Genomic DNA, 19,495 nt, shown 5'->3' on the forward strand with positions numbered 1-19,495 from the left:
GGGGCTTTGACGTCCATGGAGAGTGGGCGGGGATTTGACCATATAATGCCGAGGGGCGTGGCCAGGGAAAGCGGTGGGACTGGGTCCCCGATTCCGGGAAGCTCTGCTCATTCTGGGAATCGCCCCCCAGTCCCGGGAACCCCCCGCATCCTTCCTTCTCCACTCACAGGCTCCTGATCACTCTCTCAGCCCCAACGGACCGTCGAGTTTTAAAATATCGCCTCGAAAGCTGACTTATTTATTTAATTTTTAAAAGAAGATGAAAAAAAATGAGCTGGGGAGAGGTGGAGTCCCCCGAAAAGAGGGAAAAAGGGGTATTCCCAGTGAAAATCTCCGGAGCTGCTTCAAGTTGCAATAGCCCAAAATGAACTGGAATGTTCCGTTATGGCAGAACACTTTCAGACTGAGTGTTTCTCCCAGACCTTGCCGCTTGGATGCTGGAGGGTGCTGGGGAGGTTTTGGGGGTTTAGAAGTGGAATCCCACCTGTGGCTCAGTCAGGTCCAGCGTTGTGGCCAGGCTGCAGCTTTTGAGAGAGCAGAGGATCTGCCTGGCCCTCACCGGGGTCCCAAGCCTCAGGGGCTGTTGTGTGGCACAGGGTTTGGGGTGGTGTGACTGGGGACATTATGGGCTATCCACGTGGTGCCGTTGTGAGTTTTGAGGCAGGAGGATGGTGAAGCAGCAGGGCGGGATTGGAGTGGCAGAACCGAGGGATTTTTAAGGGTTCTGCACAGCGGAGCTCGTGGGGTCTTGGGGTTCGAGTCAGCGACACCAGCCCCGCTCCCAGCAGGTGGCATCTGCAGCCCAGGATTTGCTGCTCCAGCTTTGCCGGGTGATGGAGCCGGGGAGGGGTTTGCGGAGCAGCTCAGGAGCCGCAGAGAGCTCGGCAGAGCCCGAGCTGCGGGGGGACAGGGACGGGGTGAGATTGAGCTGGACGCTGGTGGGACACAGCATTTGAGGGCTGGGTCATCGCTCAGCAGCTGGCAGAGCTCGGCGGTGCTGCGAGAACTGCAGCACCCGGACCGATTGGCAGAGTTCAGCGGCTGATCGATGATCCCGGCCGCTGATAAGGCACGTTGGTATTTATTTACAGGTGATGAGGAAACCGTAACCCTTTTATTCAGGGGGTGGGTCCAGACGGTGCGTAGTGACCCAGCCGGGAGCCAGACAGAGCCCGCAGCCTCAGCGCAGAGCCCGCGGCTCCGGATGGGGCATTTCACGCCCCAAGGGAAGCTCCTTCCCTGCGGTTCCCCAGTGCCTTGTTTCACGGCTGGAGGACAAGTTGCCACTTGATCAAATGGGTGCCGGGTGCCTGTGGGGTGTGGGGGGGAAGGATCCTGCTCCACTGACTTTGTCCCTCTGGAATTCCCTGACGCAGGAGCTGTGGAAGCTGAGCGTGGCAACACTCGTTGGGATGCAAATGGCAGCGGATGTGGAAGCACACGGAGATAAGAGCAACGGAGCGGCCGCAGCCCCAGTGCTGAGGGCACAGAGCCGTGGGAAGCGTCCCCCAAAAGCCCCTCACTCATTTGTTGGGGTTTGCCTCCACGTCAGGACTGCAGCCTCTGCCCATGACCTACAGCCAAAGTCCCCTGCCCATCCCTCATTGCTGATGATGACCATGGAGAGGGGATCGCCCTTCTCTGGGGTCTGAAGCTCTCAGACAGCCCCATGCCCTGACTTTGGCCCCAGCCACAAATCCTTCATGCCACAGAGGGCATGAGCATCCCATGGAGACCCCATTTCTGATGCTGCTCAGGCACCCCAAGATTGGGGGGGTTTCTGTTTGGCTGCCCCCCTTCCTTCTGCTGCCCCCAAGGAATCTGCGTCTGCTCACCAGCAAATTTGAGTCATCCAGGGAAGGATTTTCCCACGGTGCTGCAGAAAGGCAAACTGCACCCTCACCTGAGAGGGCTGACGAGGAGGTGACACCTCCCCAGGTAGAATCGAGTCATTGTTAGAGCTCGCTCCCAAATCGGCCACCCTACTCGGGAAGGGCAGTGGAAAATATCCCAGGGCTCCCATTGTCTGAGGGGTGGGACAGGGTGGGAAGCTCCTCCAGCAGCTCAGAGTCACCATCTCACCTGGGCTGAGTAGGGGAGGGGACACATGCTCTAGATAAGGGATGAAAGGATTCCTCCTGGCCTCTGGACCCCGTGTTCCTAAAAGAAAGTGGTGACTGGAGCTGAAGCTCCCACACTGCCCAGGTGTTGGAGGCACAGGGGCAGCTCTGGGAATGGGCTCATCCCAGGCTTTGCCTTGAGCCCTGGGAAGCACAAGCACCTCCTGGAGCCAGCGCAACTTCCAGAGCAATTCCTGCCAAGTGAGAATAACTGGTGCAGCTGGTCTCCCTGCTCCCCTCCACCCCACATCATATATAATTGCCTATTTTAATTAATAAATTGGAGGCCACTCAAAGGAAAGCGGCGAGATTCCTTACAGACACTGCAGGGATTGTCTACCCGCCCCGAGCCAGTCGTGTCATGGCGGATTTGAATCGGCCTCCTTTGAATTTGCTCAGACAGATCGGGAGATTTACATCCCCCACCTCATCTCCTGGAGCCTCACACCTCCAGGCTGCAGGTCCGGATCCCATCTGGCAGTGATCCGGCAGCTCACGGTGACCCGGGAGCAGCGGCGCAGGCTGAGGCCCATCCCCACCCCCAGCAGGCTGTGAGGGCTGAGGGACGCTGGTGGCGGGTGGTCCCCAGCCCTACATGGCTCTGATCCCTGGATCAGAAGGGCTGGTGGCATCTTGGTGGTCCTTCCTGGCCCAGCTGTGCTGTTTCAGTGGTGCACCTTCCCCTGGGAGTAGCCAGGGCAGGGGAGCTCAGGGGAAGTTCAAGGTCCCAAGGGGCTGCTTTTGGGCTCCACCAAAAATTTTCCTTTCTCTTCTTTTTTTCTTTTTGGCTTCTTTCCTTTTTTATGCTTGGTTTAAACCATTGTTCTTCAAGGGAAATTTTAATGTGAAAAACATGCTTTCCTAATAACTGCCAGCCTGGGCCAAGCAATGAGGCTCTTTGGCTGACAGGGGCTGTGTGGCAGATGTGGGCTTCAGGGAGGATGTGATCTGTGGTGGCTCTGCTCTTTAGTGGCCCATGGGATGGAGATCATCCGGGGCCACCAGGCTGGCAAGACAAGGATGCTGGCATTGCAGTGCCAGTGGGATCCATGTCCTCCCCGTGGCTGGTATGGGAGCAGGGCAGCCACCAGCCCATCTGTCCCACCCCAACAAACCAGCACCTTGCTCTGGGAGCGAAGATCAGCGGAGCAGCCGCTGCCCTTCCTGGTGCAGCTCCGCTTCCTTCTGCAGCGCCTCTCCGCAGCCTCACCGAGGAGCCAGGACACTTTAATAACGAGCCGGGAGGTTTTCCCGACTCTCGGCTCTGCTGGGCGCAGTTCAGCCCCGCACGGTTGCCCGACATCCCAGGGCGCTGCCAGCTCTCCCCTCCAGGCTCCCTTTGCTCCTGCCCCTGGCCGCGGCGGAGGCAGAGTTCTCTCTGGGAGCCCGCACGGCCGCCGGCGCTGACTCACAGCTTGTTTACACTCACACTCACTCACACACACACACACACACACAGAGCCTGTGTCACGCGTGGCTGAGCCCGGCCAGACCAACCCCACCAGGCTCAGGGCAATGGGATTGTTCCGTAAGGAGCTCGCTAAGGCGGCTGGAAATCGTCGTGCGTGGACAGGAGAAGTGGAACTGGAGCCATGAGACAGCTGCTCCTTGCTGAGAGAGACACGTGTTGCCAGAGGTGGCTTCTCCAGGCTGGGCTGCAGGGTGGGAAGGGGTGGCATGGGATGACCTTGCTGGCTCTGACTGCTTCTTTCCCATATCCCAGCCTTCCCAGTCCCTGCTCCATGCTGCTTGCACCTCCTGGCTCCAAGCACTGGCAGTGCCCCAGCATGGACAGAGCCCAGAGCATCTCCTGTCAGTTCAGGGCAGAGCTGGTGGCATTGAGACCAAAGATTCGAAAAGAAGAGGCATTGGGCAAGTGTGGCTCTTGATGGGGGCACCCAAAGCACTGCAGAGGAGGAGGACATTTCTGAGGAGAGAGGGAGTGAATCCCCTCCGGGTGACGTTTCCTGTGGTGCTGGGGCCTGCAGGGTGCTGGGGACGCTGGTGCCAGCAACAGGGAGAGGGTCTGGGTCTGGGCATCAGCAGGACGGATCAGAATTTGATCAGGAATCAAACAGAATGGATGATCAGATTTGGAGGGGCAGGTCTTGGGAATGTATGTCAGTCTCCTGGCCCTCCCTGAATGCTGGCGCTCCCGCCCTGCCTTCCTTCATCCACACAAGTGGAAGTGTCCCAGGAACATGAAACGATTACTTGGCGAGGAGAATCCAGCTCAGCACTTCTTGGCATTTGTTCACGGCTTTTCATCTTCAAAGCTCCTTGCAAACATTAGCAAACTAATCCCTGCAACCTTCCTGGGAGATAGCGCAGGATCAAGCAGAGGAACATTATCTCACCTCAGCAGATGGGGAAACTGAGGCACGGAGCGGTGACGCTGCCGCCCCAGGGCGCAGGGCGAAGCTCCGTGTCAGCGCTGGGGGTGGAGTGCGCCCATCAAGGTGCCGTCCTCACACTCTCTCCCCAAACAAGCACGGAGTGAATTCACTGGGCTGGAGCAGTGAGGATACGGCAGAAAATCCCGCCCCAGGGTCAAGGCTGCCGGCAGCAGCCGCGGGGCCGTGCCCTCGACTCACGCCTTGCTCTGGCCACTTGCCACGTGCTCCAAGGGACGTGACCGAGGCTCAATCCCGTCCCCCTGCACTGGGTGTACGCTGAGCCCTGGTGCTGACCCTGCTGTGCTGACCCCAAGGGTTCCTGGGGTCCCATGGGCTCATGGATAAACCTAAACTGGGGCTGTGGAGCCCCCACCAGCAGTCCCTCTCCCCACTGCAGTGTTTGGCAGCATTTCCACTTGCATGAGAGAAACTGGGGCATCCCACTGCGGTGAAGAGAGGAATGGGGCCAGCATCACCTCGCTCCAACAGGGAAATGGCAACATTCAGGGCCCTGGCCAACACCTGCCCACAGATCCACGCCGGCGGTATGAAACCTCTGCCCTGACCCTGGGCTCTTCTTCTCAATAGAACGTCTTGTTGCAAATTGCAGCTCTAATTGGTTTAGCAGAGTTTAATTAGCCTGAACTGATGAGAGAGGCGAGATTCCCTCCTTAAAGGAGCCCAACAGCAGCATGCAGCAGCTGGCTTTTGGGGGGAGAGTGGTTGGGTCTGAACCTTGTCCCGAAATCCTGCTGCAGCCCTGATCCAGCGTGGCACCAGTGCCCAGAGGAAAGGTCAGATGTGAAGCCACCATTCACTGTGCTCCAAAGGGCTCCTTTGTCCCTGCTCCAGTGCCTCCCGCCGCCCCCAGCCCTGGCCCAGGGGTTCCTCTGTCTCCCTTTGGGTGCTGCAGGGCTGCTTTCCTGCAGATCCCAGGCCAGCTCCTCACCCCACTGGCTCCATGGGTGCTGCTGGGGCTCAGACCCACCCTGGGGTGTCCGTGGGGTTCAGGGAGGCAGCATTACCCTGTGTGTGGGACTGGCCAGTGGAATTTTGCTCCCAGCTTTGCTTGAGAACCAGCCTTGGCCCCTGTCTGTGGTATCACCACAGGCAAGTTACTTTAGCCACAGCCAGGACAGTGGCAAGCAGAGCCCCCAGCGTGGTTTTCCTGGGAGCAGGGCAGCCTCATCAGGACTCTGAGCACCCTTTGGCTCAAGGACTCACTTCCCTTCTGGCCACCAGAGGAGCCTGGCTGCTCCCTTACAGATGCAGCAGCGCCTGCTGCTCTGAGCGAGGTCTGACCCCTTCCCTGCCAGAGACAGCGGTTGTGCAACCCCACTCGCAGCCAAGGAAAATCCCTTCCTGGCCTCTGCGAGCTCCTCTCGCATCCTGGAGCATGTGAGTGAGTGCATCACCACCCACTCGCTCACGGACATCCCGCTTGGAAGTTTGGCTCCCCAGCCCTCTGCCCTTACATGGGCAACCACTCTGAGGCGGCCGAGCGAGCCCGGGTCACACCAGCCAGGACAGGGCTGGGAGCAGTGCCAGGGACAGCAGCACACTGGGAGCATGGTGGCCAGGAGCTGCTGGCTCTGTCCTCCCCCCCAGAGCCCTCCACTGTCCCAGGGTCAGTGCTCCTGTCCCCACCACACACTGTCTGGGGGTGCCAGGTGCTGCAGGGCTCCTGAACCTGCGGAGGGCACCGATGCCAGCTGGGATAAGCCCGGCTCTCCCCATTCCTGACCCCTCCCTAGGGGTGCAAAGGGTTGTAAGTGGAGAAGTGAGGGAAAATCTGCTTTGGTGAGAGGCAGCCTGCTGGCTGAAGGGATGGAGGGAGGGAATGGAGATTGTGGCAGTGCCAGTGACGCTGTTCTCTGTCCGTGCTGGCACATGGCATTGCACCCTCTCCCAGTGTTGTGGGACCCAGGCTGCTCCATGTCCCACTGGACCAAAGCTGTGTCCAGCCCCATCCCACACCAAACCAAGCTGCTCGTGCTGTGCTGGCACTACTCAGAGCCAGGAGGCTGCTGCTGGGCCGGAGGGGTGGTGCAGGGTCCCGTGGGCCTTGTGGCCGGGGCCCCTCTCCGAAAGAGCCCGGCTCAGCCCTGCTGAAAACATGACCTCAGCTGGGGCCAGTGCACGGGGTGAAACGTTCCTCAGCTGTGCAGCCGGGAGCCGGACAAGACGCCTGGGGCTGGAGAGGGCCCTGGGCTGTGGCAGAGAGCCCTGTGTCCCCATCGCTGTGCCTGGGGAGCAAGGTGACAGTCCCTGGTGCATCCTGACCCCCCTTCAGACGGGTGGGTGATCTCTTTGTGGTGGCACCAAGCAAGGAACAAGGCCAAACCCAACCTGCCTTGCTCTGGGTCCTCTGCTCTCCTCCCCTGTCCTGTAGGAGCCCCACAAAGTCTGGGAGCCTCTGAAAACCTGGCAGCACTGGCCCAGCTGCACTTCCCGAGCCCAGGGGAACTGTTCAGGAGCCAGATGAAGCAGTCCTCGTGGTGATGGGGACATCTGTCAGGACAGGGGCAGCACATGCCATGGGGGTACAGCCCCACAGTTCTACTCCATCCCCTCCTTGCCTGGCAGGGCTCGGGGTGGTGCCTCAGCTTCCTTCTGTGTGTTGGGGGTGGTGTTGGGTACCAGCCGAGCTGTGGGAGTGTTTGGGGAGCAGAGATGAAAGGAGTCACCGATGAGACACCCACACAGTACCCCTGCTGCCAGCCGGGGCTGCTTTGGGAGCAGGCAGGTTCAGGTTCATGCGAGGATGGGTGAGGGAAGGCACAGCCGTGCGGGCAGCACGGGGTCGGCCAGGGGAGCACTCTGGTGGTCCCCCACGCCTCGGGGTCTGCCCAGACACTGCTCCGCTCCTCTCCACCCCGATCCACGCAGGGCACCTCCAAATCTTCCCCGACCCATCTCAGTGCCGGGGTGCCGATCCCCGCCCTCTCCGAGGGACGCACGGACACGACACCTCCGCCCACTCGGTGACGATCAGACCCTCATTGCCTCCCGCTGCCCCCCCGCGCTCATCCCCCTCGCTGCCCCCCGACTCCAGCGCCGCTGCCCCCGCCCCGGCCCCCCCGCGCCGCCCCGCCCGGTGATTCACGCCGCCCCGCCGCTTTATAGCTCCGTCGGCCTCGCCGCCGCCTCACAGCAACAGGTCACCGGAGCGCCCCGGCCCGTCCCGGCCCGTCCCCGCCCGGCCCGGCCATGCCGCTGCGGCTGGCGTTCTGCCTGCTGGCGCTCTGCAGCCCCGCCGCCGCGCACGGTAAGAGCCACGGGGGTCTCGGTCCCGGCGGGGGTCGTGCCCGTTCCGCTCCGCTCCGGCCGCCGGTAACGCCGCTCCCGCGGGCAGGTGCTCGGGGTCGCGGCGCCGTTATCGGGCGGCAGCCCCGGGCAGCACCGCTGTCCCGTCCCGCGGGGCGGATGCCGGGCTGTCGGCGGCGCAAACCGTTTTACCGGGCGGAACGGTGGTTACCGGGTGCCCGGCGGTGTCGCTCGGGTATCCCGGTCCCCGCCGTCTCTCCGTCGGGCGGGTCCCGTGGCTGCGCGGCGGGAGAGACCGCCCGGATCCCGCCCGGTGGCGGTGCCGCTGCCCGGGCCCCGGCATCCCGCACCCGGTGTGTCCCGGGGGATCCGTGTGCCCGGGCTGCGGGCGGCACACTCGGCTCGGGGCTGCGTGACCCCGGTGGGACGGGCCGGGAGCGGGGCCGGTCCATGATCAGGGTGTGGAGTTCGGAGCTTGGACCCTCCCGGTTCCGGTGCCGGTGCTAGCGGCTTTCGCCGTGCCTGGGCGGCGTCGGGACAGTGGGAGAGGCCGTCCCGAGACCCCGGACCGGGGCTTTATCAGCCTTTCCCAGCTCCTCGGAGCCGTGCGATGCCGGTGTCGCCTCTCCCGCAGCGGCGCGGGAGTTTCCACCTTCCCCTCGCACGATGCTGAATCTTCCGTGGGGAGTGGGGGACCGCGCGGTCTTGTAACGGGAAACTGAGCTTGGAAAAGCCATTGGACAAATCCGTGGAGGATAAAGCCCCTCGGGCTGGTGCTGCCCGAGGTGTCCAGGTTCCTACAGCCCGAGGGTTTGCTCCATCCACGGCTGCCCCGCGGATGCAGCCGGGCTGGGAGCCCCGTGTACCTGTGAGCGAACGGGAATCGCGTGCGTGAGGAAAGAGAGGGGCACAAGGGGTCTAGGGCTGGGGCGGGCTCCGCTTCGGAGCAGGGTGAATCCTGCTTAGGAGGGGAGCGACTCCCGCCCGGCAGCGCAAGACCCGTCCCTGCCCCCATCCCTCCCTTCCATCTTTCGCCGTTTAGCAAACCTCAAGCACAGCTAATGAGAGCACGAACCCAAATAAGCGTCACAAGAGGCTGGTTTGCAGAGGCGGAAATTGCAAAGAAATCACTCACAAAAAAAAAAAAAAAAAAAAAATTCATCTAACTGATTCGCTGGTGGGTCACGGAACAAACAGGCTTTTGAGTCAGAGGGATCCGGTGCTGTGGGTCTGGCCCAGACCCAAGGGCTGGGGTAAGTGCCCTGTGCTCCAGCCACTGGCTCAGATGCTCCTTGCAGAGACCGTGGGTGTCGGGCTCCTGTGCCAGGGAGCAGTTCCATCCCTCTATGGGGCCACTGGCACATGCCAGGAGAGCCCTCACAGCAGCCACACACTGGCCCCACTCTATCTGCTGCCTTGGGCTGGGAGCCCCTCTCTGTGGGGCTGGGCAGGAACTGGGCAGAGATGCAGGCAGGCAGGGTAGGGCAAGGGAGAGGCAAGCTTCAAGCCTGGCTGGCAGGCTGGGCATCTCCCAGAGCATCACAGGGAGTGCTGGGATAACTGGTCCATCTCTGTGGTCCAAGTGCTGGATTTGGAGCCTGTTGGCAGAAGAGGGCTGGCTGCAGCATTGGGGTGACTCTGGGGGCACTGAGTTGCCATGCCAGGGACTCTTGGAGACGCCTGCTCTGAGCCAGTTCTTGTGCCACAGAAGCCAGCACAGGGCATCTCTAGGTTCTCCAACTTGTCCCAGGCACTGGAGTGATGCCTGTTCCTCTGCCCCAAGGTGGTCCAGCCACAGCCAGGATGTCACTTCCCTTCACAGGGGTCCTGGCACAGCAGGGATCCCTCACCCTCTGCCCTCTCCACAGGTGGAATCTGCTGGCTGCAACAGGGGAAGGAGGCCAAGTGCACCATGATCCTGAAGACAGGTGTGACGTGGGAGGAATGCTGTGCCAATGGCAACGTGGACGTGGCCTGGTCTAACTACACTTACCCAGGCAACAAGATCAGCCTGCTGGGCTTCCTGGGGCTGGTGACCTGCCACCCCTGCAAAGGTGAGGAGGTTGAGGGGTAAGAGGCTGCTGTGGGGCTGAGCTCTGCCCGTGGGGAATGTGTGGAGCCCTGGGGGGCAATACTCGAGGTTCTGCAGCTGCGGGTGATGCAGCAGCACAGAGCTGGGCTGCCCTTCACCAGACAGGGCTCTCCTTGGTGGCCTAGGATAGCACAGGGACCCCAGGGACTGCTGACCCCATGCTCCTGCTGCTGCAGCTCCTGGCTGGATGCTGCTGTGGATCAGGGCTGGCGGGACAGCCTGTGTCCCCCGGCTGCTCTCGTTTTGAGTGTATTTTAGTTGCTGTCCCAGTGGAGAGGGGTGCATGACCCAGGGCTTGGCTGGGCAGCCAAGTGCAGGGAGAGGATCTGGGGCTGGCTGTTCCCGAGTTAACCCCTCTGCACTGGGGCCTCCCTCCCCTGCCCTCGCCACGGCTGCTCAGAAGGAAACTTCGTCAGGTTTTTCTAAGGAAAAAAAAGATCGATTTCTTCCCCTCCGTTGCCCCTCGCTCCTCCCAGCGCGTGTGTGAAATGGCTTTATGTAACGGGCAGTTCCAGAAGTGGAAACTCTCCAGCTGTGAGTTCCAGCCCCGCCAGATGTTTTGGCGTGTGCCGGAGCTGCAGATCCTCCAGCACTTGCGTGGCTGTGTGAGAACACGCTCAAGGACCTGCTGCCCGCAGGAGGCAGGAGCAGGGCTTTGGAAGGTCATGTTGTTATTTGCTTAAAGGGGAAAAGGTTTTAAACCAAACCACTTCCCCCAGTGCCCTGCACCCCTCAGCACTGCTGCAATGGCAGCTCCTCAGGCCTGTCCTGCTGCAGCTTGGGGCTGTACACTGTGCCAGCCAAAAGCTGAGTGAGATCCTGGCTGTGGCCCCATCCCTGCTTGGAGGGAGCTGGGAGCACTGGGACCCTCTCCAGGGGCACCCCTGTGCTGGAGTGGGGACAGGCAGCTCTCAACCAGGAGTCTGCACTCACCTCACTTATCTCTTTTGGGAGGCTGGGGGACATGGGCGGGGGGGGCTGCTAGTGGCCACAGACCATGATGGGGGCTGTGTTTCCTGGGGTTTATTGGTATCTGGCAACAGGATCTTTGAGGAAGCCACTGGAGAGCCTGGCCAGCACGTGCACCACAACCTCCCACCCTCAGCCAGCCCCTGCCTGTCCCATCCAGATGGAGCTGGTGCTGCTCCTCACCAGGCTCCAGAGGCCTTGGAAGAGGGTGGATAAGAGGAGCCGTGCTCCCACTCCCTGGGCTTGTGAGGCTGGGAGAGGTTACTCCAGGATAAAGTGGGCTGCAGCCGAGGCGGCCAGGGATGGTGCTGGCCAGACCCTGGGGGCTCTGTAAATGGGTCTCTGGGGGGAGGTGAAATTCCTGGCTCCAGCTGCTGGGGACACGGTGTCCCCCCAAAGGACCCAGTGCAGGGGGAAGCCAGGCTGCAGGGTTGGGGTCACGGGCGGATTCTCCAACTGCTCCAACTATCCCTTACTGGGATAGTCTGGATGATTGGACTCTGCACTGCTGGCAACGTCTCAGGCTGGAGGGTGATGAGGGTCTTGTTTGCTCTGGCAGCCTTGGGACTCAGACCTGTCCCCCTTGGTCCTGGAGTCCCCCCGTCTCAGCCTTCTCTTCCCTGGGACAGGCCCCAGGTATGGAAATCAGGGAGCAAAATGTGAAAGTGTTTCCCAGCAGGGAATTTCCCCCAGGGACAGCTGGGCCAAGCAGACAGGGAATTTCCCCTTCTCCTTCTTCTCCTTGTCCTCCTCTTTCTCCCCCTCCTCCTCCTCCATGTCTCCCACAGGGAAATCCCCCTCTGTGCCTCCCAGAGCTCTCAGCACACACCCTGTCTGCCGGGATCCTTCCTGCTGGGGGTGAATCCCCATCTTGGGAAGTCTTTTGGTCCTGCCCTGTGTTCCTCTTCATGGGCACTGCTGGGTCCCAGCAGTGGAGCTACAGGGGCGTTTTTGGGGTGAAAGATGTGTGAGAGGCAAAAGGGAGTCAAGCTGCCCCAACCAGAGCCCCCCATCCCTGCTGCTGACCCCTTTGCCTGTCCTTGCAGAGGCACCAGTGTCTGGGCCCCTGGACACCACGATGGGCCCCTGCTTGGAGCTGGTGGCCCCTCTCCATCCCCGCTGGCGTGGGCACGGTCCTGGGGGACTGGCGGGACCCCCTGAACCTGGCCCCCGCGCTGGCCGGGAGGTGACCCGGGGGGACAAAGCATCTGCCTGTCTGGGGACCGGCGCTGGCTGCTGCCTCCCGCTCTTGTGTTCCAGTCACGGAGCGAGACAGGGCCGGGCATTGTCTGCTGGGAGCGGCATTCCCCATCGCCCGGACAACTCGTGTAGCCCGGCTCCTTCTGGAGGAACTGAGGCCTTGTAGAGATAGATTTTTTCCATTGCACAAGAAAATGAAACGTCTCCTTCCAAAGAATAAATAGATGGGAAGGAGTGAGCTGGTGCTGAGCGGAGCCGGGGCTCCGGCTGGGGTGAGCACTGGAGGATTGTGTGGAGTCGCAGCCAACGACCTGCTCCTTGGCGGAGCTGAGCAGATCCAGATGCTGCTGGGACAGCTCGGCTTTGTCAGCACACGTGCTGTGACCTGGGGAGCTTTTGGGACCACAAAGGTGATACTGTCCTTGTCCCACTTGGTGTCACGCTGTGGGGCTAGGAAGAACAGACCCTGCCCCTGGTGGGTGACAGCCAGTGCCGTGTCCACAAGTGTTGCTGTCCCTCTGTCCCCAGAGAGCTGTGAGGGGGTGGTGTGCGGCCCCGACAAGGTCTGCAAGATGAAGCACGGGCGTCCCCAGTGTGCCTGTGCCCCCGACTGCTCCAGCCTGCCCCGCAAGCTGCAGGTCTGCGGCTCCGATGGCTACACCTACCGGGACGAGTGTGACCTGCTGACAGCCAAGTGCAGAGACCACCCCGACCTCGAAGTGATGTACCAGGGCAAATGCAAAAGTAGGTGCAGTCGTGCCCCTACCCCACTGCATGCCATGCCCATCCTATCCCTGTCCTGTCCCCATTCCCTGTGGTACAAGGAGGGAAGGCCTGTCCTGGTAGAGGGCCCTGCAGTACATGGGTCTCACTGTCCCTTGAGGGGACGTTGCAGCTTGTTGGTGCAATGGGGTTTGGCCTTGCCGCAGGCTGAGCAGTAACAGTCCCTAAAATGTCATTTACAAACGTCAAGCCCCTTTTTTTCCTCTTTTGTAAAGAGTGCAGTGATCCTCCCAGCCCTGCCAAGAGCTGTCAGAAGGATTATGGTTATTTTTCCAGCCCTCCTTTCTGGAAGGCTTTGCCTGTCGAGCGCTGGGCTGCGCAGGGAAACGTGGGGCAAGAAATGGGAGTTGGGAGCTGCAGATGCCAAATCTTCCAATCCATCAGGGAAAGAGAGGAGGGTGGAGGGACGATGGGGGTGCACGAGCCTCCACCCAACCCAACAGAGCCCTGTACGGGGCCTGATCCTGCTGCGCAGGCTTCCTCCACCCCCGTGCGCCCTCATTCCAGTGCTGGGTCTGGTCCAGGGTGACCCTGCCCTTCCCTCTCGCCGGGGCCAGCACGGCAGCTGCCAGCCTGGCCGCAGTGGCTGCTGCTTCCCTGCCAAGGCACCTGCGTGCGGCCGCTGGCCCAGCCAGGTCCCGCTGCGCCGAGCGGGCTCAGCCCCGCACTCCACTGCTGCAGCTGGACCTCGGCTCCTCCCGCGTGGCAAAGCTCTGGCCAGGGCCGAGCCTGGGGACTCAAGGTCATGAGCTCCCTTGTGCTCAGGATGCCGGCCTCTGCCAGCCCCTGCCCTTGGGAACATCACTGATGGGGCAGATCAGGACCCTCTGGCCTCTGGCTCTGCTCTGTCCCCTGGTAGCAAAAGGAGGGAGGGGACCGGGTTTCCCTGGGATGATGCCCAAAGCCTGCCTGGGGGTGAAGCAGCTGTGGGAAAGGGGTGGCCATCCCTGGGGTCACTCCAACCCTGTGCTTCCCTGTAGAGTCCTGCTCCAGCGTGGTGTGTCCTGGCACCCACACCTGCGTGGTGGACCAGACAGGCAGCGCCCACTGTGTGATGTGCCGGACAGCCCCTTGCCCTGAGCCCACCAGCCTGGATCATGCCCTCTGTGGCAACAACAACGTCACCTACCCCTCGGCGTGCCACCTGCGGCGAGCCACCTGCCACCGCGGCCGCTCCATCGGCGTGCGCCACTACGGGAGCTGCTCAGGTGAGCAGGGCGGGGCAGGGGCCAGCGGGCACAGACCCCCAGAGCCTCACAACCCCCCTCACCACTTCTCTCTGTTTCCAGCTGCGGCCAAATTCTCCGCAGAGACGGACAGCGTGGAGGAGAACTACGTGTGAATCGTCCCTCGGCCGAGGCAGAGCTGGGAGACAGGGGCATTATGTGTATATTGTACAAACCATATACTTGATATTTATTAAGATTAAAAAGATCCTTATTTATCCCTGTGTATGTTAAGCAGTCGCAGGGGGCTCGATTCCCATCCTGCCAGCCAGGGAGCAGGGGAGAAGGGGGCTCGTGGCTGGAGCAAGGCCGAGATGCCCTGGGATGCTCCAGTGCCCACCTGGTGCCCGGCAGAGTGGCCAGTGCCCTTTCTCGCTGCCAGTGCACTGTGGAGGGGTGTCCGTGGGCCTCCCCCACGTGTCCTTGGCAGCAGCCCTGGGCCTATTTATTTTTGGATTAATTCTCGGTACTCTGCTGACGTTTCTGGCCAGGACCTCGAGGTCTAGAGGGAATCTGCACTTTCGCCTTCCCTGAGGGGCTCAGCCCCAGCTGCCAGTAGCAGGAAAGGCAGTGCACGCTGCATCAGATTGGAGAGAGAGATAGATATATATTTTTATATATATATATATAAAAAAATGTATGTTATTGTCTCCTAAAGTTTCAGCATGTGTGTGTTCAAATGGATTTCAGTTTAGGTTTTCCTAGGCCCATTCAGACCAGGCTCTCACCGTCTTCGGAGGTGATGCCAGTACCTGGAGGGCTGGTGCAGTGGCAGCCCTGGCTGCGGGGCACAACTATGCCCCTACCCAGAGCCCATCACCTGGGGTAGCTGCCCCCAGCCCTCCTAATCCCTGCCTGCCAGAACAGCTTTGGGCACAGCCCTGGCTGCAGGGGGAGCTGGCCCTGCCCACCCCTCCAAGACCCCTCAGCGCGGCTGCATGGCCCCGCACCCCCTGCTCTGCCCACACCTGTATTTATTTTTACTCCTTCTCTCATTTCTTCCATTGTCACCTGTGTAAATACCAGCTCAGCTCTGACACCAAAAAGCTCTTGACTTTATATAAATATCATATATATATATTATATATAAAAATACCTTATTTTCTATTTTTGTATGATTGGGTTCTGACCTCCAAGGTAGATGCTTTGGGAACATCCACATTCCCTATTCCATATTGTTGGGGCATTTTATGGCTGTGTTATGATTTGGATTACAATTAAAAACCAGAATAAACAATGGTGCGTGTCCAGCTTTGTTGGCGGGTTCTGGGATCACAGGAAACATTGTTTTTCCTTGGAGTTGTGCATCCACACCGGGGTCTGGGGATGTGGGGAGCCCCCTGCAGCCATGAGGAGCCGCATCCCATCTCTCCTCCAGCTCCGTGCTGGGCTTTTCCAGCCCAGCCGCGGCTGCTGTGTGCGGCGGGAGGGAAGGGGAGAGCGGGGAAGAGCAACCCGCGACGCAGATAAATCTGTTCCCAATCTCGGGCCGTGCCATGAGGGTTTGGTATTTCACAAAACAATTCCTGCCGGTAATTGGGTCCCGATGTGGGATGTTTCCCGGGCAGCAGCCTGCGGCTTGGCGTGCTGAGCTCCACGGGAACTGCAGCAGGATCCCCCTCGGCCGCATCCCTTGTGCTGGGGGCCGGCTTGGCACAGCCCTTGACCCCTGGCCAATCCCCTCAGAGCCATGATCAGCCCGGGAGCCCATCACAAGAGAATCATGGAACCATTTAGGTTGGGAAAGACATCTTAGACAACCCATGGGGATTTCTCCTACAGCCCTTCCCTGCTCACCCAGCTCATCAGTGTCCTGCTTTTGGAGGTGGGTGTCCAGGAGTTCTCAAACCACTGCCTATGCCTTTCTAGGAGCCAGCACACGCGGTGGTGTGTGGCCTGGGCTCCTCCACGGCCGCCCGTGTCGCTTCCTGCCGCCGGCAGCTGCCGGTCCTGCCCGCCCCGCCGCAGGGCTCGGTCCCCGCAGCGGCTGGCGGGTGGCTCCGTGCCGAGCCCGCGGGCACGGGCTGCGGCGGCAACGGCAGCTCCTGTGATGAGCGGGAGATTTCAGCTCCCAAAACACGGCTGTGAGTCAGGCGCCGCCTTCCCTCCGGTTTTTGGGTGGTCTGGGACAAGCCGGGACAGGCGCCGGCTCTGCAGGCTCCGTGCCATCGCGGATGCCCTGGGGCTGGCAGTCCTGTCCCGGCATTCCAGGGGGTCTCTGCCTCACGCTGGCACTGCCAGCACCCCACTGGGATTTGGGGCTTCTTTGGAGGCTGGCAGCCTGACAGGGATCTGTCCTCTGCTGGATGTCCCCAAGGCCGCCGGTGCCTGCTGCTCGCATCTCCTGACCCCGCGCAAGGGCCCTGCAGCAGCCACGGCGTGCCAGCAATTTGCAGATAAAACAAACAGCCAGGAGCAGGGAATGTCTGGGTCTGTCCCCGGAGACACCGGGCAGAGGCACACGTGTCTCAGCTGAGTCCCAGCAGCAGCTCGGCACACGTCTGCCGGCCACTGCGGGCACCCACGTCCCGCGGGGTGAGCGGCCGTCTGTGCGCGGGGGAGGCGGGTGAGGCTCCCGACGGGATCGCTGTGGGCTCGGCCAGCGCAGCTGGGAGCCCGCCTGCCCCCGGGGGCTGTCTGTGGTTCCCCTCTTGGTGGGGGGGTCACGTCGCGCGGCGAGGAGGGTGCGGTGTGGGACGGGATGGAACAGGATGAGGCGGGATGGGATGAGACGGGCTGGGGAGCCACACCCCGGCGGGAAGGCAGCTGGGGATGCTTTCTGGGGTGGCAGCACCTTGGGCACAGATCCTGGCTCCTCTGGGACAAGGCCTGCACTCCCCTCCTTCCTGCACCCCCTGCTCCATCCACACATGCCCAGGACAAGTCAGGGGGACCAAAACACAGAGGGGGAACAGTGGGACGGGCACTGAGGGTTTATTGAGGGAGGTAAATGTTGCCACTGAGAGAGGATGTATGAGGGGCTTCTGGTGTAGCCTAGGGGGTACGTAACAACCCTTGCCAATGAGTAGAGAGGGGCGTCTGCCCTGACCTGGGTCGAGGAGCCCTGAGCATCAGCTCCCAACCCCTCCAGAGCTGGAGGATGTGGAAATTCTGGCCCTCTCCTCCCCTCCCATGAGACATCTTGGCCTCTCTTCCCACAGCCTGCCTGCCTCCAGGACTCCCAGCCACACTAGGGCTTCAGCCCCCCCTTCCGATGGCGGAACGCTCGCACAGTGTGATGCACCCAGTCAATGTAGTTGGAGATCTTGGTGTAGATGTCGGGGAACCGGCGGTCCCCACATCTCTCCCCAGAGAAGGAGACGATGCCATAAACCTTGTTCTTGAAGACCAGGGGTCCCCCGGAGTCACCCTGCAAGACAAGGGGGTGGGAGGGAGATCTGAGGCTCTCCCAGTGAGGGGACCGTGTGGGGCACGGGCTCAGGGGTGCACTCACGGCGCAGACACCCTGCAGCGTGGTGTTGCGGCTGGCCCCGCACAGCATGTTGGCCGAGACCTTGCCCCTCCACAGCGTCCGGCAGAGGCTCCGCTTGACGATGGTGGTGTTGGTCTCCATCAGCTCGGTGGGCTGGTCTCCGAAGTTGGAGGTGTCTCCCCAGCCCGCCACGTAGCAGACGGTGCCGGGCTTCAGGTCGATGCGCGGCGAGGGCAGGCGGATCCGCTTCACGTACTTGTTCAGCGTGGCCGACCTGTTCAGCTGGGTGGGCGCCGAGGGCCTGGGTGGCTTTGCAGCCCAGCTGCTCCTGCCTGGTTCTCCCTCGCACCTCAGCTCAGCGCTCCTGCTGACCTTCCCCCTCCCAGCCCTGCCCTTCCCTCTTCAGAGGCTGGGCTCCTCCCTGTCAGACCCCCGGCACTGGTCTCAGTCTGCTGTAGGGACTGGCTGCTCAGCCGGACAGGGTCGGTGTGTCCGCAGTGCCTCCATCACACCCCATGGCACGGTCCTGCTTCTCCGGAGAAGCACTGACATCTAGTGTCGGCTCGGCCCCTCGTGGGTGTCCTGAGGCCGTGGGGCACCCCACCTCCTCCCGGTGCTCTGGGGCTGTGGACACCCCAGCTCCCTCCCAGTGCCCCCGGGCTATGGGGTACCCCATCTCCTCCTGCACCCCAGGGCCGTGGAGCACCCCACCTCCCTGTCGCAGCCCAGTTCTGTGGGATACCCCACTGCCCGGCCGCTGGCTGCCCGGTGCAGACTCACCTGGAGCAGGCGGATGTCGTTGTCCGTGGCACGGGGATTATATCGCGGGTGGGCGATGGACTCGGCCACGCCGAAGATCTGCTGGGACTCCTCGGGCTCCTGCAGCCGGTGGGCTCCCAGCACCACCCGCACTGAGGGGCTGTGCCTGCGGCCAAGGCGGGGCTGAGAGGGCGCTGCTGTGGCTGGGGGTCATCGGGGAGGGGGAATGGCCAGGGGGACTCAAGGGGGGCACAGGTGGGAGGGGGCAGTTTAACCCCTTGGGACGGGGTTATTGGTCAGAAGGGGCCACAACACCCTGTCCAGGGGACGCGTGTCCCACTTGGGGACGAGGCTCACCTGGGAATGAAGCAGTGGGCAGCTGTCATCACCCACTTGGGCCACACCAGGAAGCCCCCGCAGATGTGCTCCCCGTCCATCTGGATGGAGGCGATGAAGGGCCGGGAATGGGGTGCTGCCGCCCTTCCCCCGATGATCCGGCTCCCCTGGGTGCCTGGTGGGTGTGGGTGATCGTTGGCCTCCCCTGTGCCCCAGGGGAGTCCAGGGTCCCTGCCTCCCACCCTGGGGATCTCGCCCTGGCACCCCGCTTCTTTCATTACCTGCCGGGGCCAGAGCTGGGAGCAGGATGAAGCCACCCAGGCTGAGGATGAAGAGCCCAGCTGTGACCATGGTGGCACAGAGCGGGCCACTGCCACCACCGCTGGGGCCGCTCGGGGTGGGGGGTGCTTAAATCCCCCCAGGGGCTGAGCCTTGGGATGGGGGTGGGGTATTTCCCTCCTGCTTCCTCCTCTCCGAGTGCTGCTGCTTTGTGCAATTCCGGGGGCCGGGGGCCCTGGCAGCACCGTGCAGCTTCCCCCGGAGTGGGAGATGGGGAGCCGAGCAGCTTCTCAGCTCAGACTCCTCTTGTGCCTTGAGCTAACTGGGATGAAACCCCTCTCCGCAGGGAGGTGGCAGCAGCGGGGCCCCAGGACATCTCTCAGACTCGACAGTGTCCCCAGGATTGCTGTGGGTGACACAGGGACTGTGCTGTGCCCCCATCCGACGCCTCTATCCGCCCCTCCAGAGCCCCAGCAGCTCTGGGATGATGCTGTGGGCAGAGGGGCAGTTTCCTCCCTCTGTTCTGCATCGGCCTGGAATGCAAAAAGGGGTGCAGTGGGTGGGAACCCATGAGGATGGGGGATATATTGACCGTCACTGCAGAGCCAGGCTTGTTTTGGGGCCAAGTGCAGAGT

At 61.8% G+C, this 19,495-nt stretch overlaps 2 protein-coding genes and 1 long non-coding RNA gene across 3 annotated transcripts; 2 read left to right on the forward strand and 1 right to left on the reverse strand.

Annotated features, from left to right (window-relative positions):
- The first annotated feature begins 61 nt into the window (after positions 1 to 61).
- Positions 62 to 2,421, forward strand: LOC136371908 (uncharacterized). The gene is made up of 2 exons (XR_010745420.1): positions 62 to 444; positions 1,377 to 2,421. It is a non-coding gene; the product is annotated as an uncharacterized lncRNA (long non-coding RNA).
- Positions 2,422 to 7,660: 5,239 nt separating this feature from the next.
- FSTL3 (follistatin like 3) lies at positions 7,661 to 15,290 on the forward strand. Its single transcript, XM_066336232.1, has 5 exons — positions 7,661 to 7,784; positions 9,652 to 9,837; positions 12,573 to 12,788; positions 13,808 to 14,035; positions 14,117 to 15,290. Exons 1-5 carry the CDS (start codon positions 7,727 to 7,729, stop codon positions 14,167 to 14,169), a joined length of 741 nt encoding a protein of 246 aa, XP_066192329.1. The 5' UTR covers positions 7,661 to 7,726; the 3' UTR covers positions 14,170 to 15,290.
- Positions 15,291 to 16,971: 1,681 nt separating this feature from the next.
- PRSS57 (serine protease 57) lies at positions 16,972 to 18,966 on the reverse strand. The gene is made up of 5 exons (XM_066336252.1): positions 18,863 to 18,966; positions 18,603 to 18,756; positions 18,267 to 18,411; positions 17,508 to 17,768; positions 16,972 to 17,423 (listed from the first exon to the last, which is right to left on the reverse strand). The coding sequence occupies exons 1-5, from the start codon at positions 18,930 to 18,932 to the stop codon at positions 17,244 to 17,246; spliced, it is 810 nt and encodes a 269-aa protein (XP_066192349.1). The 5' UTR covers positions 18,933 to 18,966; the 3' UTR covers positions 16,972 to 17,243.
- Positions 18,967 to 19,495: the final 529 nt, after the last annotated feature.

Source organism: Sylvia atricapilla, chromosome 26, assembly GCF_009819655.1.
Source record: "Sylvia atricapilla isolate bSylAtr1 chromosome 26, bSylAtr1.pri, whole genome shotgun sequence".
Taxonomy (NCBI): domain Eukaryota; kingdom Metazoa; phylum Chordata; class Aves; order Passeriformes; family Sylviidae; genus Sylvia; species Sylvia atricapilla.

Coding starts and splice junctions, on each gene's coding strand:
- FSTL3 (XM_066336232.1), top strand. CDS start 7,727: ATGCCGCTGCGGCTGGCGTTCTGCCTGCTGGCGCTCTGCAGCCCCGCC. Junction 9,838..12,572: donor GACCTGCCACCCCTGCAAAG/GTGAGGAGGTTG, acceptor CTCTGTCCCCAG/AGAGCTGTGAGGGGGTGGTG. Junction 12,789..13,807: donor GTACCAGGGCAAATGCAAAA/GTAGGTGCAGTC, acceptor GCTTCCCTGTAG/AGTCCTGCTCCAGCGTGGTG.
- PRSS57 (XM_066336252.1), bottom strand. CDS start 18,932: ATGGTCACAGCTGGGCTCTTCATCCTCAGCCTGGGTGGCTTCATCCTG. Junction 18,412..18,602: donor GCCCACTGCTTCATTCCCAG/GTGAGCCTCGTC, acceptor CCTTGGCCGCAG/GCACAGCCCCTCAGTGCGGG. Junction 17,769..18,266: donor ACGACATCCGCCTGCTCCAG/GTGAGTCTGCAC, acceptor GCGCCCACCCAG/CTGAACAGGTCGGCCACGCT.